The sequence below is a fragment of the Oryza sativa genome, chromosome 11, assembly GCF_034140825.1.
Source record: "Oryza sativa Japonica Group chromosome 11, ASM3414082v1".
NCBI classification, from domain to species: Eukaryota; Viridiplantae; Streptophyta; class Magnoliopsida; order Poales; family Poaceae; genus Oryza; species Oryza sativa.
This window is the reverse complement of record NC_089045.1, coordinates 7,647,677-7,669,840: the sequence shown is the minus strand read 5'-3', so window position 1 is coordinate 7,669,840 and position 22,164 is coordinate 7,647,677. Positions and strand designations below refer to the sequence as shown.

Here is a 22,164-nt window from a genome sequence, read left to right as displayed (position 1 = left end):
TTTGCTCTCATGGTCTAGAAATTCTCACATTGATCGAGAAAAAAGAAAATAGAGTCCATATAGAAATACAATTTATAAATAGCAAAATTCAGAATTAAAAATCTATTAACTTAATAAAGTAATATAAAAAGAAGCCTCCACGTCTAAAAATTCTCACATTAATTGAAGTAAAATAAAAAATATATAAGGAGAATTCGTTGTAGATAAGAACTCTCTCTTTCCTTTTTAGAAAAAAATTGTGTCCGACCGGACAGCTGCATAGAACGATTAGTCTTTTGCTAGGAAAGAAAACCTAAGCAGGCTATAGTGACCGTGTACAATACAAATCACAAGTATGCATACTTAATAGGTTGGTTCTATTGCTTTTCTCGATCTATTCTCTCCGTTACAACAAACCAAATCTCTAATGGCAGGTTCACACGTGCAAACTCCTGATGCATTTATTTGTCTATCTATACTAGAAAAGTGCCCGTGCATTGCAACGGGTTAAGGCTATTTTAATCTTATTATTGTTATATGGATTAGTTATTAAGGTAAAATTCACTGTAGGAATTCGCTTCGATATATATATTTAAAAAAAATCATGAGCTGCAGTTAAGAGTTCGACCGTGTAAGTTAGCATGCGAATTTTTTAAATTAGATTTCTTATACGACTCCTGTATTTTCAAAAATGAATGAACTTAAAAACCTATTCAAATACGGATATCTATTGCCAAAAGCGAACGAGCTTAGAAATTGACTCATACATGAATGACGTCCCAATGTACCGGCAAAAACATCTTTAATTTTTATAATAGTAGAGATTATCTTAATGTAACAGAAAAACTAGCCGCCATATTCGCTCCCACTTTCTACAAATTTCCATGTTAATTAGAGAAAAAAATATAGTTCAAATGGCAATATATTTCAACATATTTAAAATTCAGAATTAAGAATTATCTCCAACTACCTAGAGAAAAAAAAACTATTTAGAAATTAAAATACAATTTAATATATCTAAAATTAGGAATATAAAATGAAGAAAATTTTAAGAAGAGTCTATGTAGAAATATAATTTAGAAATATCAAAAACTTGGATTAAAAATAAAAATAGAGTAAATATATAATTATAGTTTTAAATAGCTGAAATTCGGAATTAAAAATAAGAAATATTGAAAGAAAGGATTAGAGTCCATACATGTATGTAATTTGGAACTAATTAAAATTCAGAATTTAAAAATAAATAAATTAGAAATAGACGTTGGAGTCCATATAGAAACACAATTTATAATTGAAATTTAAAATTAAAAAATAAGAAATATTGAAAAAATAGTTTAGAATCTATATAAAAACATAATTTAGAAATAATTGGTAGCTAACCGCGCAATTTGCGCGGGCCACCATGCTAGTTAACTGTAACAAAGAATTTTTAAATACGAACCTAGTGATGTCACATGCACGAAACAGAAGATATATATTGTTATTTAATTATTCGTAAAGTTTGTAAATGCTTTTTTATTACATCCACCTTGTATTTTAATATGGGGAGTATTATGTTAGATTACATGAACTAAAATAAATATACGGTAAGAATATAAATGTTTTACTTAAGAAAAACTAGATTGATAAGTAATTTGAAAATAGATGGAGTAGTTGGTTATGTTGTTTCGGAGTCTCCATTATAAGAAAAAAACCTATCCACGAAATAGGCCCTCTTGTTTGATAATCCATGTCGTTTTGACAAAGGTTAAAGGCAAATTATTAAAGCTTTAATTATCAACAACTTTTAAAATATTTTAGTTTGAACACACTATAACAATATGTATGGATTAGTCTTTTAAAAAAATACTTTAACAAAATTAAAATAACTACTTGTTTTATATATATTAATAAAACTATAGTCAAAGAAGGACCTCCGAAACGATAAGAATCGTGGAACCGGAAGGAAGGAGTAGCAAGATGCACCCAAAGAAGACAATAATCAAAGATGGCATATGCTAGGGGCATATGCAATTCTACTCCCATCATGTCCTTGGTTGATACGTGTGCCAATGCCATGCACGCACCTCGCCGGCCCATCCATTGGCCGACGGCCCACTAGTAGCCTTCTAGTACTGTTCCACTACTACACACGGGCATATCACAGCATATGCTGTAGCTACCACGTATACTAGCTACGCACACGCACAAATGTGAAAAAATATATATATATATATATTCTCCCTTTTCTTCTCTTTTTTTGCCGCGCTTTATTCCTCTCCTCCCGTATCCCTCCAAGGAGATAGATTAGATAGCCAACACCATAACCGCCGTAGAATCCAATAGACTCTGAAAAAAATAAAAAACAGAGCAATAATACAGATATTTCCTCTTACAATATAATTAAAATTTGTAAAGAAAAACAAGGAGAATAAAAATTTGAAAAGATAAATAAATTCAGGAAAAAGAGATAATTTAGAAAAAAAATATATATGGTGCTAGCTCTGCCTCTGCTCGAGGTGGATATAATGGCGGGAGCCTTTCTTCCTCCTCCGTCCCCTGCACCACTCCTCGCCGACGCATAATCTAATCTGCATAAGTATATAAGCAAATTATAGTTTCCGATTAATTCTTTCGCCGGCGGCGAGGGAGAAGAAGGAGGAGGAGGATGGCGGTGGGGAACGAGTGGATCAACGGGTACCTGGAGGCGATCCTGGACGCCGGCGTGAAGCTGCGGGAGCAGCGAGGGGCGGCGGCGGTGCAGCTGCCGCCGCTGCTGCCGGCGCCGGAGGACGCCGCGTCGGCGGTGGCGACGGCGGCGACGTACAGCCCGACGAGGTACTTCGTGGAGGAGGTCGTCAGCCGCTTCGACGACCGCGACCTCCACAAGACGTGGACCAAGGTATGTGATAATCTCGTATCGCCGCCCTCGCTCGCCGGCGATCGATCGTGTCCGGCGCCGGCCGGTTGTTGTTCACTAATCGGCGGCGGTGGGGGTGCAGGTGGTGGCGATGAGGAACAGCCAGGAGAGGAACAACCGGCTGGAGAACCTGTGCTGGAGGATCTGGAACGTCGCGAGGAGGAAGAAGCAGGTACGCCCCCAATCGCCATGGATGCTGCCTTCCAACCTCGCTTCGCTTGCTCTGCTTTTCCTCCAGCTTTTTCTCGCCTATACGATATGATTCGCTATTTCTTTTTTTTTTTCAATCCCTTTCCTTTTTTATTAAAAACTCGGTCAGTGCCGACCTTGACAGCACTTGTAGACCATAAATTCCATAATAGGTATGGTTAACACCGAATGTATCCGTGTGTGCGTCTACTATGTAATCCACGATTACTTTCAATTGATAAACAACGCCACATAAATATACCCGTACACATGCTAGAAAATCGAGAGGATGTTGACAATCGAGCATACAAAGTTTCCCACCGCAAAAGAATTTTTGGAATATGCCACTCAATTCGCACCACCTTCAGGATTTACCATTCAATTCGTAACACTCATGTCACCAAACACGCGAATTGTTTTATTCAGTGCCACTGCATCTCTCCGAAGTTACGCGCCGTCGCTCGTTCGTATCGCGTCATCTGTTGTGTCATCTTGCCGCCGAGCGTTGGGGAGGAAGAGTTCGCCATTCCAATGTGGGGAGGAAGAGCTCACCAGCGTGAGAAGGAGGAGCCGCCGGTGTTGGGGAGGAAGAGCTCACATGAGGAGGAGCTCCACCGGGGCAGGAAGCAAGAGCTCGCCGGCATGTGCGGGAAGACTTGCCAGTGTGGGGAGGAAGAAGAGCTCACCAGGTGTGGGGAGGAAGAAGCTCGCCGACATTGGGGAGGAGGATCCGCTAGCGCGGGGAGAAAGAAGAACTCACCGGCGTAGGGGAGGAGCTCGTCGGTGGTGCCCAGATGACTCAGACGGACATCGTGCCACGGGCGGGCAACGGCGCTCGGCTTCGGAGGGATGGAGTGGCACGGAATGAAACAATTCGCGTTCTTAATGGTATGTTCTGAAAACGTTGCGAATTAAGTGGCAAATTCTAGAGGTGATGCGAATTGAGTGGCATATTCTGAAGATTCTCTCAGAAAAGATTGAGGACCTTATTGTTTGCCCTACAACTTATGAGATGTTGCTTAAATTTAAGTTTGAAAAAACTTGATTTTTGAAGTTAATTTTTATGTTTTTCAATGCAGTTTTTTCAAGCGTTAACTTTTTAAAGTCGCTAAGAACACATATATTATATATGTTTTAAGCGTAATTTGTTTTTTAATAAGCTATTACAGTTTATAATCAATTCTAGGCGAATCGATAGGGACATGAACTGTTTCCTGTGAAATTCCGGTGTTTCGAGAACAGGTCGAGGAGTGCTAGTAGTGTAGGCTGATCAAAGTATGTTGTCTGCTAGTTAGCCTGGCCCAAAGGGCAATTTGACACGTCCATTTAATTTTCTGATCATTTTTTTTTCATCCTGGGGCGAGTTGGAGTCTAGTCAGTTTGAAAATGTGGCAAATATGAATTATGGTCTATGGCCAACACCAATGGTTGCCTGCGTGCCATGTCGCCGGAATGTTCCTCTGTCCGCTTGGAGAAGGCAGGCAGTGCCAATTTGCAGAATTCGAATGGATAAAACAGAGAGAAACAGAGCTGCATCAATTGTCACTTGGTTATTACAGTACTTAGCTTCTAGTCATTATGAGCCATGCTTTTGACAATTTGCACATGGATTTATTGCTGGTTAGATCAACACTAAGCCTAATTGGATGCGTGTAAATCAGGGATTCACTTGCTGCAAAAGGGAAAAAAAATGCATTTAAGGTGCCCTGCTTGGCTTCTTGATATGCAGCTGCATCCATGTTGAAAATATGACCAAATACCCTGTCAAACCTGTTAACTAGTTTGGTGTTATATATATATGCTGATATCCAGTTATCCCAGAGGCAATTGCCTTCATTATCTGAAAGTTTCAAGTCATTTTTACACAAGAACATAAACAGCAATCTCCAGTTTTTGTGTCACCATGGTTCACCATTATAGCATGAGTTGTCCAGATCTCGAAGCGATCGAACAGGTAACCTGTTTGGGATCAATCATACCTTTTCTCTGTGCTTTAAGCCTGGTTTAAAAAAAAACGCGCGAAACTCCTGTTTTTTTTCCTCATGAGATTGAACTGTTTCATGTAAAATTCACAGTTTTCAAAAAACTGTCTAAAATCACGTTGTTCCATATCATCTTCTGTCTTGTGTTTCGCAACCGTTGATGAAACCTACATCTGGAAATGGACGGCTGATATGGTATTTGCAGGTGGAGTGGGAATTCTCGCGACAGCTGTCTCGCCGGCGGCTGGAGCAGGAGCTTGGCAGCCGGGAGGCCGCCGCCGACCTCTCGGAGCTCTCCGAGGGTGAGAAGGACGGCAAGCCGGACACTCACCCTCCACCGGCGGCGGCGGCGGCGGAAGCGGCGGCCGACGACGGCGGCGGCGGCGATCACCAGCAGCAGCAGCAGCAGCCGCCGCCGCATCAGCTCAGCCGGTTCGCCCGGATCAACTCCGACCCCCGGATCGTCTCCGACGAGGAGGAGGAGGTCACCACCGACCGGAACCTCTACATCGTGCTCATCAGGTAAACCCACCAACTAACTCAACTGTCACTGCCACGTCACCGCAATTAACTGACTTCCTCAACGCTAATTACTCACCGCTGACTCATCGCTGATACCAGTATTAATTATTGTGAAATTAATTTGTATATTTTTTTTTGTGTTTAGCATTCATGGGCTCGTGCGGGGCGAGAACATGGAGCTCGGCCGAGACTCTGACACCGGGGGCCAGGTCAGTCACACCTGCTTAAAATTTTGACAAAATTTGTCAGAAACGGTTTGATTATTGTAGAATTTGACGAAATTTGTGACGTTTGAAAATGGGGTTTGTGTCGTGTGCCAGGTGAAGTACGTGGTGGAGTTGGCGCGGGCGCTGGCGGCGACGCCGGGGGTGCACCGCGTCGACCTCCTGACGCGGCAGATCTCGTGCCCGGACGTCGACTGGACCTACGGCGAGCCCGTCGAGATGCTCACCGTCCCGGCTGCCGACGCCGACGACGAAGACGGCGGCGGCGGCTCGTCCGGCGGCGCGTACATCGTGCGGCTGCCGTGCGGGCCGCGCGACAAGTACCTCCCCAAGGAGTCGCTCTGGCCGCACATCCCGGAGTTCGTCGACCGCGCTCTGGCGCACGTCACCAACGTGGCGCGCGCGCTCGGCGAGCAGCTCTCGCCGCCGCCGCCGTCCGATGGCGCGGGCGCGGCGGCGCAGGCGGTGTGGCCGTACGTGATCCACGGGCACTACGCGGACGCGGCGGAGGTGGCGGCGCTGCTGGCGAGCGCGCTGAACGTGCCGATGGTGATGACGGGGCACTCGCTGGGGCGGAACAAGCTGGAGCAGCTGCTGAAGCTGGGGCGCATGCCGCGCGCCGAGATCCAGGGCACGTACAAGATCGCGCGGCGGATAGAGGCGGAGGAGACCGGCCTCGACGCCGCCGACATGGTGGTGACGAGCACCAAGCAGGAGATCGAGGAGCAGTGGGGGCTCTACGACGGGTTCGACCTCAAGGTGGAGCGCAAGCTCCGCGTCCGCCGCCGCCGCGGCGTCAGCTGCCTCGGCCGCTACATGCCGCGCATGGTCGTCATCCCCCCCGGCATGGACTTCAGCTACGTCGACACCCAGGACCTCGCTGCCGACGGCGCCGGCGGCGCCGGCGACGCCGCCGACCTGCAGCTGCTCATCAACCCCAACAAGGCCAAGAAGCCCCTCCCTCCCATCTGGTCGGAGGTGCTCCGGTTCTTCACGAACCCGCACAAGCCCATGATCCTCGCGCTGTCGCGGCCGGACCCGAAGAAGAACGTCACCACGCTGCTCAAGGCGTACGGCGAGAGCCGCCATCTCCGGGAGCTCGCCAACCTGGTACGTGATATGACATGACACGACATTTTCTTCTAATATATTGGCGTGTAATCCTTTTGCGCGTTCGTGAAAAACATGACACGAACATGACGGGGGTGTGCGTGGGTGGTGCAGACGCTGATACTGGGGAACAGGGACGACATCGAGGAGATGTCCGGCGGCGCGGCGACGGTGCTGACGGCGGTGCTGAAGCTGATCGACCGGTACGACCTCTACGGCCAGGTCGCCTACCCCAAGCACCACAAGCAGACCGACGTGCCGCACATCTACCGCCTCGCCGCCAAGACCAAGGTCAGTCACTGTCTCCATCCTCTGATCTGTAGCAATGGCAGCGTTGCAAAGCAGAGGATGCAGAGCTGATGATTTCATCAATTTTGTTTTTTTGATTTTGCAGGGTGTGTTCATCAATCCTGCTCTTGTCGAGCCATTCGGCCTCACCATCATAGAGGTAAAATCCAAGCACAACATTCAAATTTGCTTAAGATATTTAATGTTGAATTTTATTGTTTGAATTTAAATTTGCATGAATAATTTGTTTTGGGTAAATTTCACAAAACTACATATACTTTAACAATACTATCATAAAACTATGGATTTAAGACATAATATAAAAAATAAAGATTTAGAAACTGATTTATCAGAAAAGTAAAGATTTAAATAAAAACTATAAATTAAGTGTCATATTTTTTGCAAAACTACAGATGGAGCATTCAATTTCTCACTGACCTACACATTTTAAAATTTTATCTTGGTAATAGGTGTAGAGATAGCACATCAAAAATCTATAGTTTTGTAAAAAAAAAAAGACGAAACTAAATCTATACTTTTTATATACAACGCTTTAAATCTATAGTTTTGTGATAAAATCATTTCTAAAATTTATAGTTTTATGATATTATAGTTTAAATTAAATATATAATACTCTATAAAAAAAGACACGCTAGCTACGAATCTAGATACGTATGTGTTCAGATTCGTAATTAGGATTGGACTTTTTTTTTGAACTGAGGGATAGTTCTATGATAATTTTATCAAAGTACATGTAGCTTTGAAATTCACTCGTTTTTCTTTAAATTTTACTGGTTGTGTGTGTGAAGGCTGCTGCATATGGGTTGCCGGTAGTGGCGACGAAGAACGGCGGGCCGGTGGACATCCTCAAGGTGCTGAGCAACGGGCTGCTGGTGGACCCGCACGACGCGGCGGCGATCACCGCCGCGCTGCTCAGCCTGCTCGCCGACAAGTCCCGGTGGTCGGAGTGCCGCCGCAGCGGCCTCCGCAACATCCACCGCTTCTCCTGGCCGCACCACTGCCGCCTCTACCTCTCCCACGTCGCCGCCAGCTGCGACCACCCGGCGCCGCACCAGCTGCTCCGCGTCCCGCCCTCCCCGTCCTCCTCATCCGCCGCCGCCGCCGCCGCCGGTGGCGGCGGCGCGGCCGCCTCCTCCGAGCCGCTCTCCGACTCGCTGCGCGATCTCTCGCTCCGCATCTCCGTGGACGCCGCGTCGCCTGACCTCAGCGCTGGGGACTCCGCCGCGGCAATCTTGGACGCGCTCCGCAGGCGCCGGTCCACGGACAGGCCGGCGGCGAGCTCTGCCGCCAGGGCGATCGGGTTCGCGCCGGGACGGCGTCAGAGCCTCCTCGTCGTCGCCATCGACTGCTACGGCGACGACGGGAAGCCGAACGTGGAGCAGCTCAAGAAGGTGGTCGAGCTGGCGATGTCGGCCGGCGACGGCGACGACGCCGGCGGGAGGGGATACGTTCTTTCCACCGGCATGACCATCCCCGAGGCCGTCGACGCGCTCAGGGCATGCGGCGCCGACCCGGCCGGCTTCGACGCGCTGATCTGCAGCAGCGGCGCGGAGATCTGCTACCCGTGGAAGGGGGAGCAGCTCGCCGCCGACGAGGAGTACGCCGGGCACGTGGCGTTCCGGTGGCCCGGCGACCACGTGAGGTCCGCGGTGCCGAGGCTCGGGAAGGCCGACGGCGCGCAGGAGGCGGACCTCGCCGTCGACGCCGCCGCCTGCTCCGTGCACTGCCACGCCTACGCCGCCAAGGACGCGTCCAAGGTAAGCAGAGCAGAGCGCCACCGTCGCCACGACAACGAACACCATTCGACGACGAACACCTCTTGATCCGTCGCGCCGCCATTGTCGCAGGTGAAGAAGGTCGACTGGATCAGGCAGGCGCTGCGGATGCGCGGCTTCCGGTGCAACCTCGTCTACACGCGCGCGTGCACGCGCCTCAACGTCGTCCCGCTCTCCGCCTCCCGGCCGCGCGCGCTCAGGTGACACGCCGCCGCCGGCGACGCCATCGCCGACACCACCATCTCGTCGTCTCTAACCGTTCGACGCGTTCACCTTTCAGGTACCTGTCGATACAGTGGGGGATCGACCTGTCCAAGGTGGCGGTGCTCGTCGGCGAGAAGGGCGACACCGACAGGGAGCGCCTCCTCCCGGGGCTGCACAGGACGGTGATCCTGCCGGGGATGGTCGCCGCCGGCAGCGAGGAGCTCCTCCGCGACGAGGACGGGTTCACCACGGAGGACGTCGTGGCCATGGACTCCCCCAACATCGTCACCCTCGCCGACGGCCAGGACATCGCCGCCGCCGCCGCCGACCTCCTCAAGGCCATCTGAGCTAGTCAGCTAGCTGCTCTGCTCTGCTTCACTTCACTCTTGCAAATTAAGCTTGATTGCTTCCATGGAATATTGGAATGGGAGTATAATTAATGGTTGCTTGATGCTGTTCTTGCATAATTAAACAAGCAGACGTGTCACTAATAATTTTGTGATGTTTTGTGTATATAAAAGAAACAGTGATAAACTCGATGTTCTGTTCCCCAACGGGGATTTTGAATGGCTACAATAACCCATACTTGAAATTTGTACAGTTTTTGCAAACGTATGTTTATTTGATGGGAGAGATGTGGGTGTATCTATCAGCTGGGGTTAAATTTTGAATGTGGAAATTATGCATATCTGAGCGTCCGTCGATGTTTTATTCACCATTTTCAGGAACAATTTTTGAAGTGATTTTACAGTAAGGGATTACAATATTTTTTTTGTGATATCTACTGATACTTTACACTGCGGATCTTTAAAAATCAGCACTAAAGAATATGCTATCTCTGATATCTTCATCAAGACAGTAACATTTCTGTTTTTAAAAATAGACACCATTGAAATGTATTGCTCATAAGACGTAACGCTTATTAGTGAAAAAAAATTAGGATAAAACTTTTAGATATATGTTAACAATGATTTAAAAGTCAATGCTGAAAAATATTTATAGTGAAAAAAACATCAAGATCAACTCCAATCAACTCCAAATTTAAGATCTAGAATGTACTAATAAGCTGAAAAGCAAACGTTAGAGCTATTATAAATGCTCGTTTTAGCAGCAAAGCAAGAGTCCAAATTGATGGCGGGCCAAGTAATTGTTAAAATTTTTATGAGAATCGCAATTAGCATAACCACGTTCACAGGGCACGCCTTTCTCCTAAAAGCTTCCAAACCAAAAACTTTCATCCGAAAAATTTTCATTAGAAAACTTTAATGTGAAAACTTTCATCTGAAAAAAGTGTGAATTGAAAATGCAGCTGCGTTGAATAAAGATTCCGAATTTATACTCCCATTGGCAGTAAATATAAAATTCTAGAGAAACAAATGGTTCATCTCATAAACAAAATTTACGCAAATTGTTTCTCAAAAAAAAAAATTACGCAAATCTATATCCGATTGAAAGAGAATGTACTCGGATAAACCCATTATCCAAAAAAAAACTCCAAATCTAACAAACGTAATAAATGTGATAATGCATCAATGAGTTTAGAAAATGCTAGAAGAGCATTGTTTTTATTTAGCCTGTTTAATATTATAGCCAACTACTAACTCTAAATCATTTATAGTCAATCTAATAGCCAATTCATAATACAATAGTTTACTACAAATATATATATACTATATCATTAATAATTGGTTCCATTTATCATACACACATAACGTCTTAAAGGTCGTGTTAGAAATATGTAGCCCACTTCTCTCTCTTAAAGTTCTTGTTTGTAGCTGACCCTGCTCTTGGATTAAGAGCATTGGGTTGGGCCTTCCTTTCTTGTATTCGGCTTCTACAGGGCCACAGGCCCAGGCCCAGGCCCAGGCGAACAGTCTCTTCGTCTTGAGAGAACAACCAGTGGCCGAATCCCCCACTTGGCAAAGAGGGACTGACGAGAGAGTAGCAATGAGAAGGCTTCTCGGGATCGGGAGGCGCCGCCAGCAGCAGCCGCCGCCGCTGCCGCTCTTCCCGCCGCCGGCGACGAAGAGGGCCTCCCCGCCGTCCTCCTCCTCCTCCTCCTCCGCTCTCCTCCGCCGCATCCTCCCCACCAACCGCCTCCTCCGCCTGCTCCTCCTCCTCGCCGCCCTCTCCCTCATCCCCCCGGCCTTCTTCCACTTCCGCCTCCGCCGCTTCCACCGCGTTCGTCCTCCCCCCTCTCCCATTCCTGAATCCCTAATCCGCTCTCCGATTCCCTTGATTTGGAGCTCATACTGTTCGCTAACCCTTCGTTTTTTTTTTTTTGGTGTGCAGATGCGGGAGAGGAGGTGCGGGTGGATCGCGAGCCCGCCGATGGTGTGCGCGCACGGCGGCGACTCCACCAACGCGTTCCCCAACTCGGTAGGGTTTCCGAGACGGTCTGCGTCAATCCGCACCTTTCGTTTACTGATCTTGGAGAGCTCTTGGGGTGAATGTGAATTTGCCTGACTTGTTCTTTGGTTTGATTGGGGGATCTCGTGCGCAGATGGACGCCTTCCGCCTGGCTCTGGACGCGCGCGTCGACTGCGTGGAGGTGGACGTCTCGAGGTCCTCCGATGGCGCGCTCTTTGTGCTTCACGATAGGTAATTGATTGGACTGCTGCTTGGGTCATTGGAGCATTAGATGCATTTGTGCTTGGTTGTTGAATGCAGCTCTTGATTGTCGCATCCGCGCGTGCCGCTTAATTTTAATGGAACTAGAGGTTGAAGTAATGATGCTAATGGTGGTGAGTCGACATATTTCCGTTGTGTCCTGGGTTGATAAGGGGACAAGGTCTGCCTGATTTATTACTCATTTTGGAGATGTACATCAGTTTTAATGGAACTAGTGACTGAAGTTATAGTACTAATGGAGTAATGGTATGTGTTGTCATAGTTCTGTTATGTAGGATTGAGCATTGTATCCCTTTTATGCAAGTGGATCGCACACAGGCTATCTAATTGATTGATTGAGGTCCTTGTGCTACTTGAAACAATATTTCTTGGGAAAATTAGGCATTTTTATTTTGTCCGCATTGTAGCTATCTTCCATATTTCGGTGCTCATAATTATAGATAGGTGGTGCATGTATGGATATGTTGACATTTCTGTGACCAAAGTGGTGGACTATGATGTATAAATTATATTTATTGATAATTCTATGTGCCTCGTACTGCATAATGTGCAGTTGCATTTCTTTCATAATTCACTCCTTGCCACATAATGCATGGCATTAGCATCTATTTTCATTGTTCTTATTCTCATTACCTTGTATCTTACAAACTATCAAGTGGCTAGAGCTCACTTTCTATGTTTGGCTGTTAGCATTTCAGTTATAGAAAGCTTGAATCTCCTATTCTTTAATAAATAAAAGTTTTTTTTTTCGAATTTATATAGTTGGGAATGATTAGAGGCACCCACAAGAAGCAGCCAGTAAATTGTCGCAGAAATAAACTGTATCACTTTAAGACAGTTGCAAGAGATGTTTTAAAGAGAGAAGCAGCCATTTTACTACATGCTAATATTTTTCTTTTGAACAATATGTCCTGTTACCTAATTCAAAATTGACACAGGCAGGGATCTGCAAAGAATGTCTGGTAATTCTACAGCAAAAGTTGGCTACTGGAGCTCGGATGAGGTGATTATTTGGTTTTAAACTTGTTGCTGCTTGCTCCTTTTTTTGTCTGGAACTCAGGATTCACAAATTATTTCTCTTTATTTAGTTTAACTCAAAAGAAACAGTTCGATGATGAATGATATTCTGAAGTGCATGGCTGAAACCAGCTAATTTTTTCCAACACCAGTTTCCTGATCATTGATTGGTTCTGTGTTAATGTCCATATGTTGTCAGGATGCTAATGATGTATTCTTTTAGTTTTTTGTAGATTAAAGCTCTAAGCACAAGGTTTCAACTGTCAAAAAAAGTCCAGAACCAGGAAGTCCCTAAAGCACAAGATGTTCTAGCGGTAAGCCTTAATACACTCAGTTTTAGGTTTTGTATGGTTTTATTTTTGGGAGAGGTAGCAATACTCATAATCACTTAAGCTTCATATGACGTGTAAAACCTCATCCCAATTGGCTTATGTTTTCTTGATAGATGTGGAAAATTGTTTTTTTTGTATTGACCTTTCTCCTTCTTTGCACAGTTGATATCACAATCCGTAAGGCAGGTTATTCTGGATGTCAAAGTTGGTCCTCCTTCATTTGAGAAAGATTTAGCTGAAGATGTGCTGTCTACTGTAAGTTCAATGTTCCTCGTCTTATTGGGATACAAATGGCACATGCTTTTTTTTTTTTTCATACGTGACTAGTTTTTAACATGGAGTTGGTATGTCTGGACTCTAGTGTGTATTTTTTAGGAGAATATATCCTATGCACACAAGCTTCCCGTGCACACTTTGTGCACACAAACTAGCAAATGTCACAGAAAATTCTAGAAAAAATTGGACACATACTTCCAATAGTATTACACCTATATGTGAAATCTTATCTTCAAATTCATTATATTTTAGCTGTAACGAAAAAGACAAAATTCTGACAGATTTTTACCCTTAAAACTATCAGATTTTTTACTTTTTTGTTACGGCTAAAATATAATGAATTTGAATATGAGGCTTTATAGATATGTGTAATACTATTAGGAGTACATGTCCAATTTTTTGTAGAATTTTTCGTGACATTTGCTAGTTGGTGTGCACGGGAAGCTTGTGTGCATATGGTATGTTTCCATTTTCTATAACTTAAATTAAGTTGGTGGCTATTAGCTTTTTGCTGTAGTAGTTTTACCATAATGTTCTGATTCTTATGCTGGCCCATGTGCTGATATGTCACCACTGGCAACGTTATATCATTTTTTAGTTAATTGCATGTTGCTTCATGCAGTTGTACGCTAGCATTTTTATCCATGTCAAAAATGTCTGTCGTTGGTCTCCTGTCAACTTGTCTTCCATAATTCCTTATTAATTTGTATTTGTCATTTCCTAGAGTACAGCATGAAATATAATACATTCTCCCAGCAAGTTTTGAACTTCTCTTAATTCAAGGCCTCTTGTTTCTTTGCAGATAGGCAGAACACAATGTAAAAATTGTCTTGTCTGGGCAAAAAGTGACAATGTGGGAAGGGATGTAATTAAATTGTCTAAAGATATAACGGTAAGTTTCTCTGTGTTCTTTATGTAAAAAAATGAGGTTGTCATCCTTGCCAATTATTACTGCTGATTAGTGGATTGTAACTCAATGAGTGATTTATCTGCTATAGGTTGGCTATATTGTTATGGTTGATAAGTCCACTGGTAGAACTACTGAGTTAGTAAGGATAACAGGGTCCAAAGTTGCTGGTGTATATCATCGCCTGATCCACGAGAAGCTCATGAAGGTTATGCACAGGTAAGAACATGTAATTAACCTACATTTGGATGTCCATCATTTTGCTACTGAAATAAAGGAATACTCTGAGTTTATGTGCTTGGTTTTTGAAACAGAAATGACAAAAAGGTTTATGCGTGGACTGTTGATGATGCCGACTCCATGAAGAGGATGTTGTATGAACATGTTGATGCCATTGTCACAAGCAACCCTTCCCTTCTTCAGCAGCTCATGCAGGAGACTAGGACAGAATGCATGGAAGATGGTTTTGCCTTGCCATAGTTTTGCCTTGCATATCATGGTTGATGCTTTATACCTGCCATGGTAGAACATAATGAGTGCATGGAAGAAGGTTCTTTTTTTGCCTCTCCAGAGATGACCAACGACTAAGTTGATTTCTAACGCATTTTTTTTGTTATAGTTCAATTAACATGCAATTTTCTAATGTTCTGTTCTGTTTCTACACTTAGATCAGATTAAAGCAAAGGAACGGATTGTCATAGCTGAACCTTTCTGTAATTTTTTTCGAGGAAGCGAACCTTTCTGTAATCATGTTATGCTACCTAAAGCACCGTTCTTTTCATCTTTCTTGAAAATTGTATGTGATCTTGGCCGTGGAGCTTTACCCATTTTATCGTGAACGACTTGTGTGTCTCTGTCTCTGTCTCTCTCTCTCTCTCTCTCTACACTGTCTGTGTGTTGTGTGTATCTCTGTGTGTGTTTGAGGCATATTTATACATTGTGTGTATCTCTGTGTGTGTGATGCATATTTATACATTGTGGTATGTGTGTGGGGGGCATATCTATACATTATGAAATTGTAAAAGTGATTTTTAAGCTTCAATGCCTACTTGTTGGGTATGGAAACAAATATATGTTTTTATTATATTATTTAGAATATTCCATACCTACTTTCCACATTATGTCTGCAGGTCTTTTGCCCCTAAAATATATAGATATATAACTCTTCATGCACATATCCCTTGAAATGAATTCGTAGCTAGCAAATGAAACATTGCATTAATTGATATATACCAAAATATTGCAATCCATGTTGATTTCTATCTCGTTTCCAGCTAAACTTTTCAAGATGAAACACACCAAAATTGACTACCATTCAAATATAAACTTTGTCTTTTCATTCCGTTGCTTACAAAATATTTCAAATAACCAACTGAATCAAGTTATGCCCATGAAAACTTACTACTACTTCTGTCCAACAACAACTTTATATTTCTACCTATAAACATGAACAGTGATCTATCTAAATTCATAACAAAAAATGAAGCCTTTTTAAAACGAAGGTATATACAGCACTCCTACATGTCATGCATCCACTTGCATTACAACATCGTTTCAAAACTACGGGCCTGTTCACTTTGATGTAAAAAAAAACCTTATCAAATTTTGGCATAACCAAATTTTGGCATAGTTATCAAAATTATGGTGGGATTTTTTATATAGTTACTAAAATTTGGCAGCAAACTAAATGTAGCCACTTTTTTTTGGCAACTTTAGTAAAATTTGATAAGGTTGAAAATAGCATCAAAGTGAACTGGCCCTTCAATTGCATCCATTGACCACTGTCAACGCCAAGGTAAGCCTGACAGGACAGCCTGCTAGACCGAAGGATCTGCATTTTTCGTTGACTCGTCCTAAAAATATCAACAAAAACTACCAGGGTCAAATAAACAGCCTACTCCAAAAATTTTAGGTATTAAATTCATTGCTCACGCCGCCAGGATTCTATCATGCATTAATACCTCTAATTAATGCCTTATTGATTTCTACTCTCCATTTGCGTTTCTGTGCATATATGTAATCATATTGCAGAAATGAATCTCGCCTATATATATTGACTTGAGAGCTTTTCATGTCACATTTCATCGAGAGATCAATGGAATAGCAGCTCTTGAACAAAGGTATTCATGCTTGATGTCAAGTTGTGTTACTTCTGTACCTGCATGTTTGTGTGCTGTTTTGTTCCTTGAATTATTCCTCTCCTTCTCTTTTGTTTTTTTTCTTCTTTCGCGATTTCGTCTGCCAAGATTTTGCTTTGGGGCTAGATAGAGGAAATTTTTTTATTTTGGATTGATAGAAAAAGAGGAAATTCAATTCTCTAAACAGTGAGTTCGGTTTAATCTGTTAGTGTTGCTTACTTAATCTCAAGGTAAATAATTTAGAAGAACGGTTCTGTATATATATAATATTTACCAGCATGCCCTATGATATGTTTTCTCTTCCATGCCTTGCAAAGCATGGCGATTACAAGACACATAATTTTCCGCATGTGTGTATTTCTAGTGTTAAAATCATTATATACTTTAGAGTTATTAGAACATGTCAATCAGAAATATCTGGTCAGTTATATTCAGAGGTTGGCACGGTTAAACTGATCTATCTGGATTGTACTAATTAAATCAGTTCATTAACATCCTCGACTTGACTTGTTCTGCCTTTGCTTTTCTTCTACTCTTTTTCCTTCCTTTCGTTATGTTCTTCTCATCTCTGGGCTGTCCTTGATGGACAAGAAATCTAGTCAAAATGGTCGTTTGCTTTTGCTGGACTCCAACTTCCTAGTATAATTTGGCATCTCTCTCTCTCTTTCTCTCCAAGCTAGAGTCCATATTGCCTTAACCGTATTTGATGTGATGTTTTCTTAAATTGTTACTCCATCCGTCTCAAGCTATAAGTATTTTTGGATCCTGACACGGTCTCTAATATGCTACTTTAACTAACGATATATATAAAAATAAGATATTTTAAATAAAAAGAGTTGCATATTATGATAGTTTGTTTAATGATAAATCTAGTAACATCAATTTTACATGATTGATCTTTTTATTTTTTTGCTATTAATGGTTAAAGTTAAAATTGTTTGACTTGTCACTATACTAAAAAATGCTTATATTCTGGAACGGAGGGAGTAGCTCTTTGAGCTTGACTTGATTTCTGCCTGCTTTAGGGAAGGGGAAAGAAAGTCTTCAAGACAATGAAAACATTAAGACAAGTTTTAGTACTAGGCACTAGCTAGTACCATATTTCTTATATTTAATTGCAATAAAAATCATTAACTCGGTATGTAGTTTGTGGAGAACACACTTTGCAGTACACTTTGGTATGATGAAGAAAACACAATTTTCAGCTATATAAATGATCGAATGATGTCACACTCAAACTAGCTTGGTATAGACCATGTCTACCTACCCAACTTAATTTCCCTCATGACCAAGACTCAGGATAGTCAAGTCATGCATTTATTTTGTGTTTCCAAGGTCACACAAAAACAACATTTTCGGTTACAAAACTGGAGATATATATATACTCCCTTTGTCCCACAAAGAGACATATTCTAGCATCCCAATGTAAAATTAAAGGGAAGGATAAATTACCAAACTATCCCTTATTATTAGTAAACTAGTATTGGTAGGTAGTTAGGTAGGGGTATTGAATGAATAATTTTTTTTATTTGCGAACCGAGAGTAGATAAGAAGGTAGAAGTTGATTTATTTTGGGTCAAAGTTTCAATTCTTTAAGTTGATTTATTTTGGGAAGGATGGAGTATGAATCAGACAGTCATGCTAGCTAGCTTCACAAGGTAGGTCATGTGCTATATATGTTGTCTTCCTCTGTGAGGAGTCAGGAAGGATGAGATCTTGAATTCTTCACTGACCTGACTGACTTCAGTTTCTTCTCCATTCTCTTCTCTATCTCCTGATTACATCTGCTGGATAGATAGATAGATATGCACCAAGTCATCTTCTCATATATTTGTATCTATTTATGCTCTGCAAGTCCATGTCTTGGCCTTCATCTTCTTCACAAGCACTTTGTCCATTTACATGCTACAGGTGAATAAGCAGCTGAAGAAGGTTTTGCAGAGAATCATAGGTAAATCATCATCATCGAAAATCGAGAAGTCAAAAGAAGGCAAGGGAGGATCTGAGGTAATTTTGCTTGCTTGGTATAATTGCTTCTGGTTAGGATTTGTTCTATTTCATGATTGATATGCATGATTTTTTCCCCTCTCTTACAACAATTTTCATCTTATCCGGCTAGATGTTCAGTTTTCAATTTATCCTGTGCTAGCTTCTGCAGTTTCTTTCAAATGGTTGTCCATTGAAGAAAATTTTGAGTTATATTAGCTGCTTGCAGATTTTTTGCATGATCACTGTGTATGTTTTCTGTGTACTACTCGAGTGCTAAGTATGAAATAAGAAAAAATGTTTGTGCATTTATAACCAGAACTTATATATGATATTATTTACTGTTAATTGTATATATGATATCTTTCTTGTTTAGCTAGTATATGTGCAAGTTGTTACTACAAGTAGTAGTTTTCAAGAGCTTGTGTGTATGCAAAATTTGTAAGAAAAGAAAAAAAATGTGGAGGGTGTGTGTTTATGCATGAACAGATGAACTCCCTATAATCTCTTATATAGTAACTAAACTATAAAAAAGTATCATTTGCCCTGGTGATTAAATCATGGGATCTATATAGTTTTTTCTGAAGAGCATAGTTTCTCTATACACTGTTAAAAAAATAGCATGAATTGCACTCCTGATCCTTTTGCTTAAGCAACATGATATCCAAATTGCCAATGCTTTGTTAACAAGAACTCAAGAAGCATCAGATAAATTGTACATACATGCATATTCTGTAGTGCAAGATATATCAATCTGTACATATATATCTTCACGCTGATTTGATACGATGCTGTTTCTTGAAGAAAGATGCTCAATATTCCTACCTTTCCTAGCTTTGCCATATCACTGCACATTAAATTCCATCATATGTCATTTGTACTTCTACGTACTAAAATATTGTACCTATAATTCTCTCTACATGAAATGCTTACTTCTAAGCAACTGCGAAAGAACATTTGTTTACTGTATTACCGTTTTCCGATAATGGAAAACAGCATTGTTTTTCTATATCCTAGAAAACTCAGTTTAGAAAAATTATCTAAATTGCTTGATATTTTCTTCAACAATTTTATTACCTACAGTCATGTATAGATTTGTATAATTGCTCCATTATCTAAGAAAAGATATATCGAATTATAGAACGCATGGTAGCTGTATATAAATAAATAAATAAATAAATAAATAAATAAATAAATATATATATATATATATATATATATATATATATATATATATATATATATATATATATATATATATATATATATATATATATATATATATATATATATATATATATATATATATATATATATATATATATATATATATATATATATATATATATATATATATATATATATATATCTCAGCTCGTTTTTTTAATTAGATTCAAAAATTAGTGCAAGGTAGATCTATGATGTATTTCAATATCTAGTGGTGCCTTGATGCTAGATGCTATGCTATATTACTCATCTATTTTTGGATTTGATTGTTTATAATTAATCAGACTGCAGGCTCTGTGCCCCGGTTGCAAATTAAGATCAGAGTTGATAATCAGCTTCACCTGGAGATAGGATCAACATATTGAACCAGGTGATTTTATATGTATACCACTGAAAAATCTACTGTTAATCTGTATGTAATCCCACTTATTTAAATAGATAAATGGAAATTGGGTCTTAGATGTTTTTTCATTGCAGCATGCCTGATCTGTTTATGCGTACCCATAATTTATCAACTTTCCACTGCACACACCTTTGCTACCATGAAACAATTGATGGCCTGCAAGTTGCTTCTAAGATATATCCTAATTAAACTTCTTTGGTGTTTTTTTATCCCACTTAGGATATATCAGATTATAGATGTTTGTCATGAAAACAAAACCAGAGATGAAATGATAAAATGCACACATATGCATGTATTACTCAGTTTTTTTTTTGGAAAGGAAGGACATTTGGTCCAATAAATATTTGTCAAGATAGAAAATTCCGAGTTCATATTAATTACCTACATTTATGTTAGGCACAACCTATACTTGAATGTATGTACCAATACAAGTTTTGAGCTAGCTTCATTGTTGACTGAATTAATGAAGTGCGAAAGAAACAAATTCTTTTCTTGTCTAGATCACACTATGTCCAGAACAAATTATACTTTCTTTCAATGTACATAGCGTAGTCCACTCCAGCACACATGGTATAAACACGCCTTGAGCTTTAATCCGTTGAAATTAATCCCCCACGCTTGCTTGCCCATGTCAACAAACACATGTAGTGCATTATCAAGCCAAAATTTTCAAGCAATCGATTCAACCTAATCGTGTACAATTTGCATGGAATTCTCAAGTAGTTATCATTTGATCAATTGGATATTTGGATTCAACCCAGTTATAGCAAAATAACAAATATAATTGCGAATGTACGTTAATTTAATTTATTATTTTGTTGTGGTATGTAAAAGTCAAATTTAGCATTGCATATTTGTAGAGCAATATATTTCATATTAATATATGTTGCCGAATTTCTATTTAGATAACATGTAAACAATAAGGAGATATCTCTAGGATGAAAATCTATCTCCCTCTTGCAATGATGATGCATTCTGAGTTAACTAAACCCTAACCATGGCTTCTTCTTCTTCTTCTTCTTCCCCATTCTTGAGCAGTTCGAGCGAGCTAGTTTGGATCAAGCTGCCATGGACACCACCAAGATGTATGTTGCCGACAAGTCGACGTTCAAGGAGCTGGTGCAGCGTCTCACCGGCCAGCCGCCGGCGGAGGCCGCTGCCGTCGCCGCCCCGGCCCCAGCGCCGGTCGCCGGCGCCCCTCGCCGTGGCAGACTCGGCGTCCACAATCCGCCGGCGTTCAAGCCGACGCCGCACCGGCCGAAGCTGCCCACCATCAGGCCTGAGCATCCTAGGCTGCTGGCCGGCTTCGCCTCGCCGCCATCGCCGCCGTCGCTGTCACCATGGTGCTCGGGCGCCGGCCAGTGCGTCCAGAACATGCAGGACGAGCTCCCGCCGTCGCCGACGTCGGCGTCGTCAACGCTGGCCGAGGAGGTGGTGGTGGGCGAGACGGTCTCGGAGGAGGGGAAACCTGATCACATGCACCAGCCGCCGCCGGTGAGGACAGGAGAGGCAAAGCTGCTGAATTTGTTCCCGCTCACGGCTTCCTGCTCCGAGGATCGTTGAGAAATGAGGAAGACGAAGCAGCATCTGATGTTCATCTGATGTTGCTTCATCTTCCATTTCTCCTGATTCTCCATGGGCCAATGTTCTGTTAACCCCATGAAAAAAAATTGGAGGGGATTTGCTCTGCATCTATTTTAGTGTAGAATTATTTCCCGTCAATTCTCTCCAAACCGAACAGGTCCTTAGCGAACATGCCAAGAGAGGAAAATACATTTTGGAGACTAGAGTGTCACAGAGACTAGTTGGAGTTTGTTTGATTGATTAATTAGTTTTTCAATTAGCATCTGGGGGTTTTACCTTTGTTGAACACTTGAACTAGAATATGGAAGGGAATAATGTCTTAACTGATGATTTTTCTTCACCGGAGTTCTTTTCATCGTTTCCCATGTTTCTCTAAGATCGAAGAAAATTTCGTCTGAAATTCCAGACACTATCGGAGTTTGAACCTATCCTGTGAGATGAAAACCTTAGAAAATTGCATTTACGATATT

The 22,164-nt window shown here is 42.0% G+C and overlaps 3 protein-coding genes and 1 long non-coding RNA gene across 5 annotated transcripts; 3 read left to right on the top strand and 1 right to left on the bottom strand.

Moving 5' to 3' along the window:
• Positions 1–1,952: 1,952 nt before the first annotated feature.
• Positions 1,953–2,799, bottom strand: LOC112936913 (uncharacterized). The gene is made up of 2 exons (XR_003239389.2): positions 2,660–2,799; positions 1,953–2,549 (listed from the first exon to the last, which is right to left on the bottom strand). It is a non-coding gene; the product is annotated as an uncharacterized lncRNA (long non-coding RNA).
• Positions 2,228–9,842, top strand: LOC4350151 (probable sucrose-phosphate synthase 5). Of its 2 annotated transcripts, XM_015762188.3 has the most exons (10): positions 2,228–2,860; positions 2,961–3,050; positions 5,255–5,571; positions 5,717–5,780; positions 5,892–6,905; positions 7,020–7,196; positions 7,300–7,353; positions 8,003–8,971; positions 9,062–9,189; positions 9,270–9,842. In XM_015762188.3, exons 1-10 carry the CDS (start codon positions 2,627–2,629, stop codon positions 9,538–9,540), a joined length of 3,318 nt encoding a protein of 1,105 aa, XP_015617674.1. In that variant the 5' UTR covers positions 2,228–2,626; the 3' UTR covers positions 9,541–9,842. The 2 variants fall into 2 exon arrangements, with proteins under 2 accessions (XP_015617674.1, XP_015617675.1); XM_015762189.3 differs by lacking the exons at positions 2,228–2,860; positions 2,961–3,050 and adding an exon at positions 4,864–5,021.
• Positions 9,843–11,107: 1,265 nt separating this feature from the next.
• On the top strand, positions 11,108–15,216 carry LOC4350150 (glycerophosphodiester phosphodiesterase GDPD4). Its single transcript, XM_015760166.3, has 9 exons — positions 11,108–11,374; positions 11,486–11,572; positions 11,697–11,794; positions 12,767–12,827; positions 13,075–13,155; positions 13,336–13,428; positions 14,252–14,341; positions 14,448–14,575; positions 14,671–15,216. The coding sequence occupies exons 1-9, from the start codon at positions 11,141–11,143 to the stop codon at positions 14,834–14,836; spliced, it is 1,038 nt and encodes a 345-aa protein (XP_015615652.1). The 5' UTR covers positions 11,108–11,140; the 3' UTR covers positions 14,837–15,216.
• A 2,700-nt stretch (positions 15,217–17,916) lies between these two features.
• On the top strand, positions 17,917–21,905 carry LOC107278389 (uncharacterized). Its single transcript, XM_066305545.1, has 3 exons — positions 17,917–18,501; positions 19,992–20,077; positions 21,149–21,905. Exon 3 carries the CDS (start codon positions 21,179–21,181, stop codon positions 21,671–21,673), a length of 495 nt encoding a protein of 164 aa, XP_066161642.1. The 5' UTR covers positions 17,917–18,501; positions 19,992–20,077; positions 21,149–21,178; the 3' UTR covers positions 21,674–21,905.
• The last annotated feature ends 259 nt before the right edge of the window (positions 21,906–22,164 follow it).

What these genes read in the sequence shown, in the direction of transcription:
- LOC4350150 (XM_015760166.3), top strand. Translation starts at nt 11,141, where the DNA reads ATGAGAAGGCTTCTCGGGATCGGGAGGCGCCGCCAGCAGCAGCCGCCG. An exon ending in CCAACGCGTTCCCCAACTCG is followed by an intron (nt 11,573 to 11,696) that starts GTAGGGTTTCCG and finishes TCTCGTGCGCAG; the next exon opens with ATGGACGCCTTCCGCCTGGC. An exon ending in CTCATGAAGGTTATGCACAG is followed by an intron (nt 14,576 to 14,670) that starts GTAAGAACATGT and finishes TTTTTGAAACAG; the next exon opens with AAATGACAAAAAGGTTTATG.
- LOC107278389 (XM_066305545.1), top strand. Translation starts at nt 21,179, where the DNA reads ATGGACACCACCAAGATGTATGTTGCCGACAAGTCGACGTTCAAGGAG.
- LOC4350151 (XM_015762188.3), top strand. Translation starts at nt 2,627, where the DNA reads ATGGCGGTGGGGAACGAGTGGATCAACGGGTACCTGGAGGCGATCCTG. An exon ending in GCCTCGCCGCCAAGACCAAG is followed by an intron (nt 7,197 to 7,299) that starts GTCAGTCACTGT and finishes TTGATTTTGCAG; the next exon opens with GGTGTGTTCATCAATCCTGC. An exon ending in CCGCCAAGGACGCGTCCAAG is followed by an intron (nt 8,972 to 9,061) that starts GTAAGCAGAGCA and finishes CCATTGTCGCAG; the next exon opens with GTGAAGAAGGTCGACTGGAT.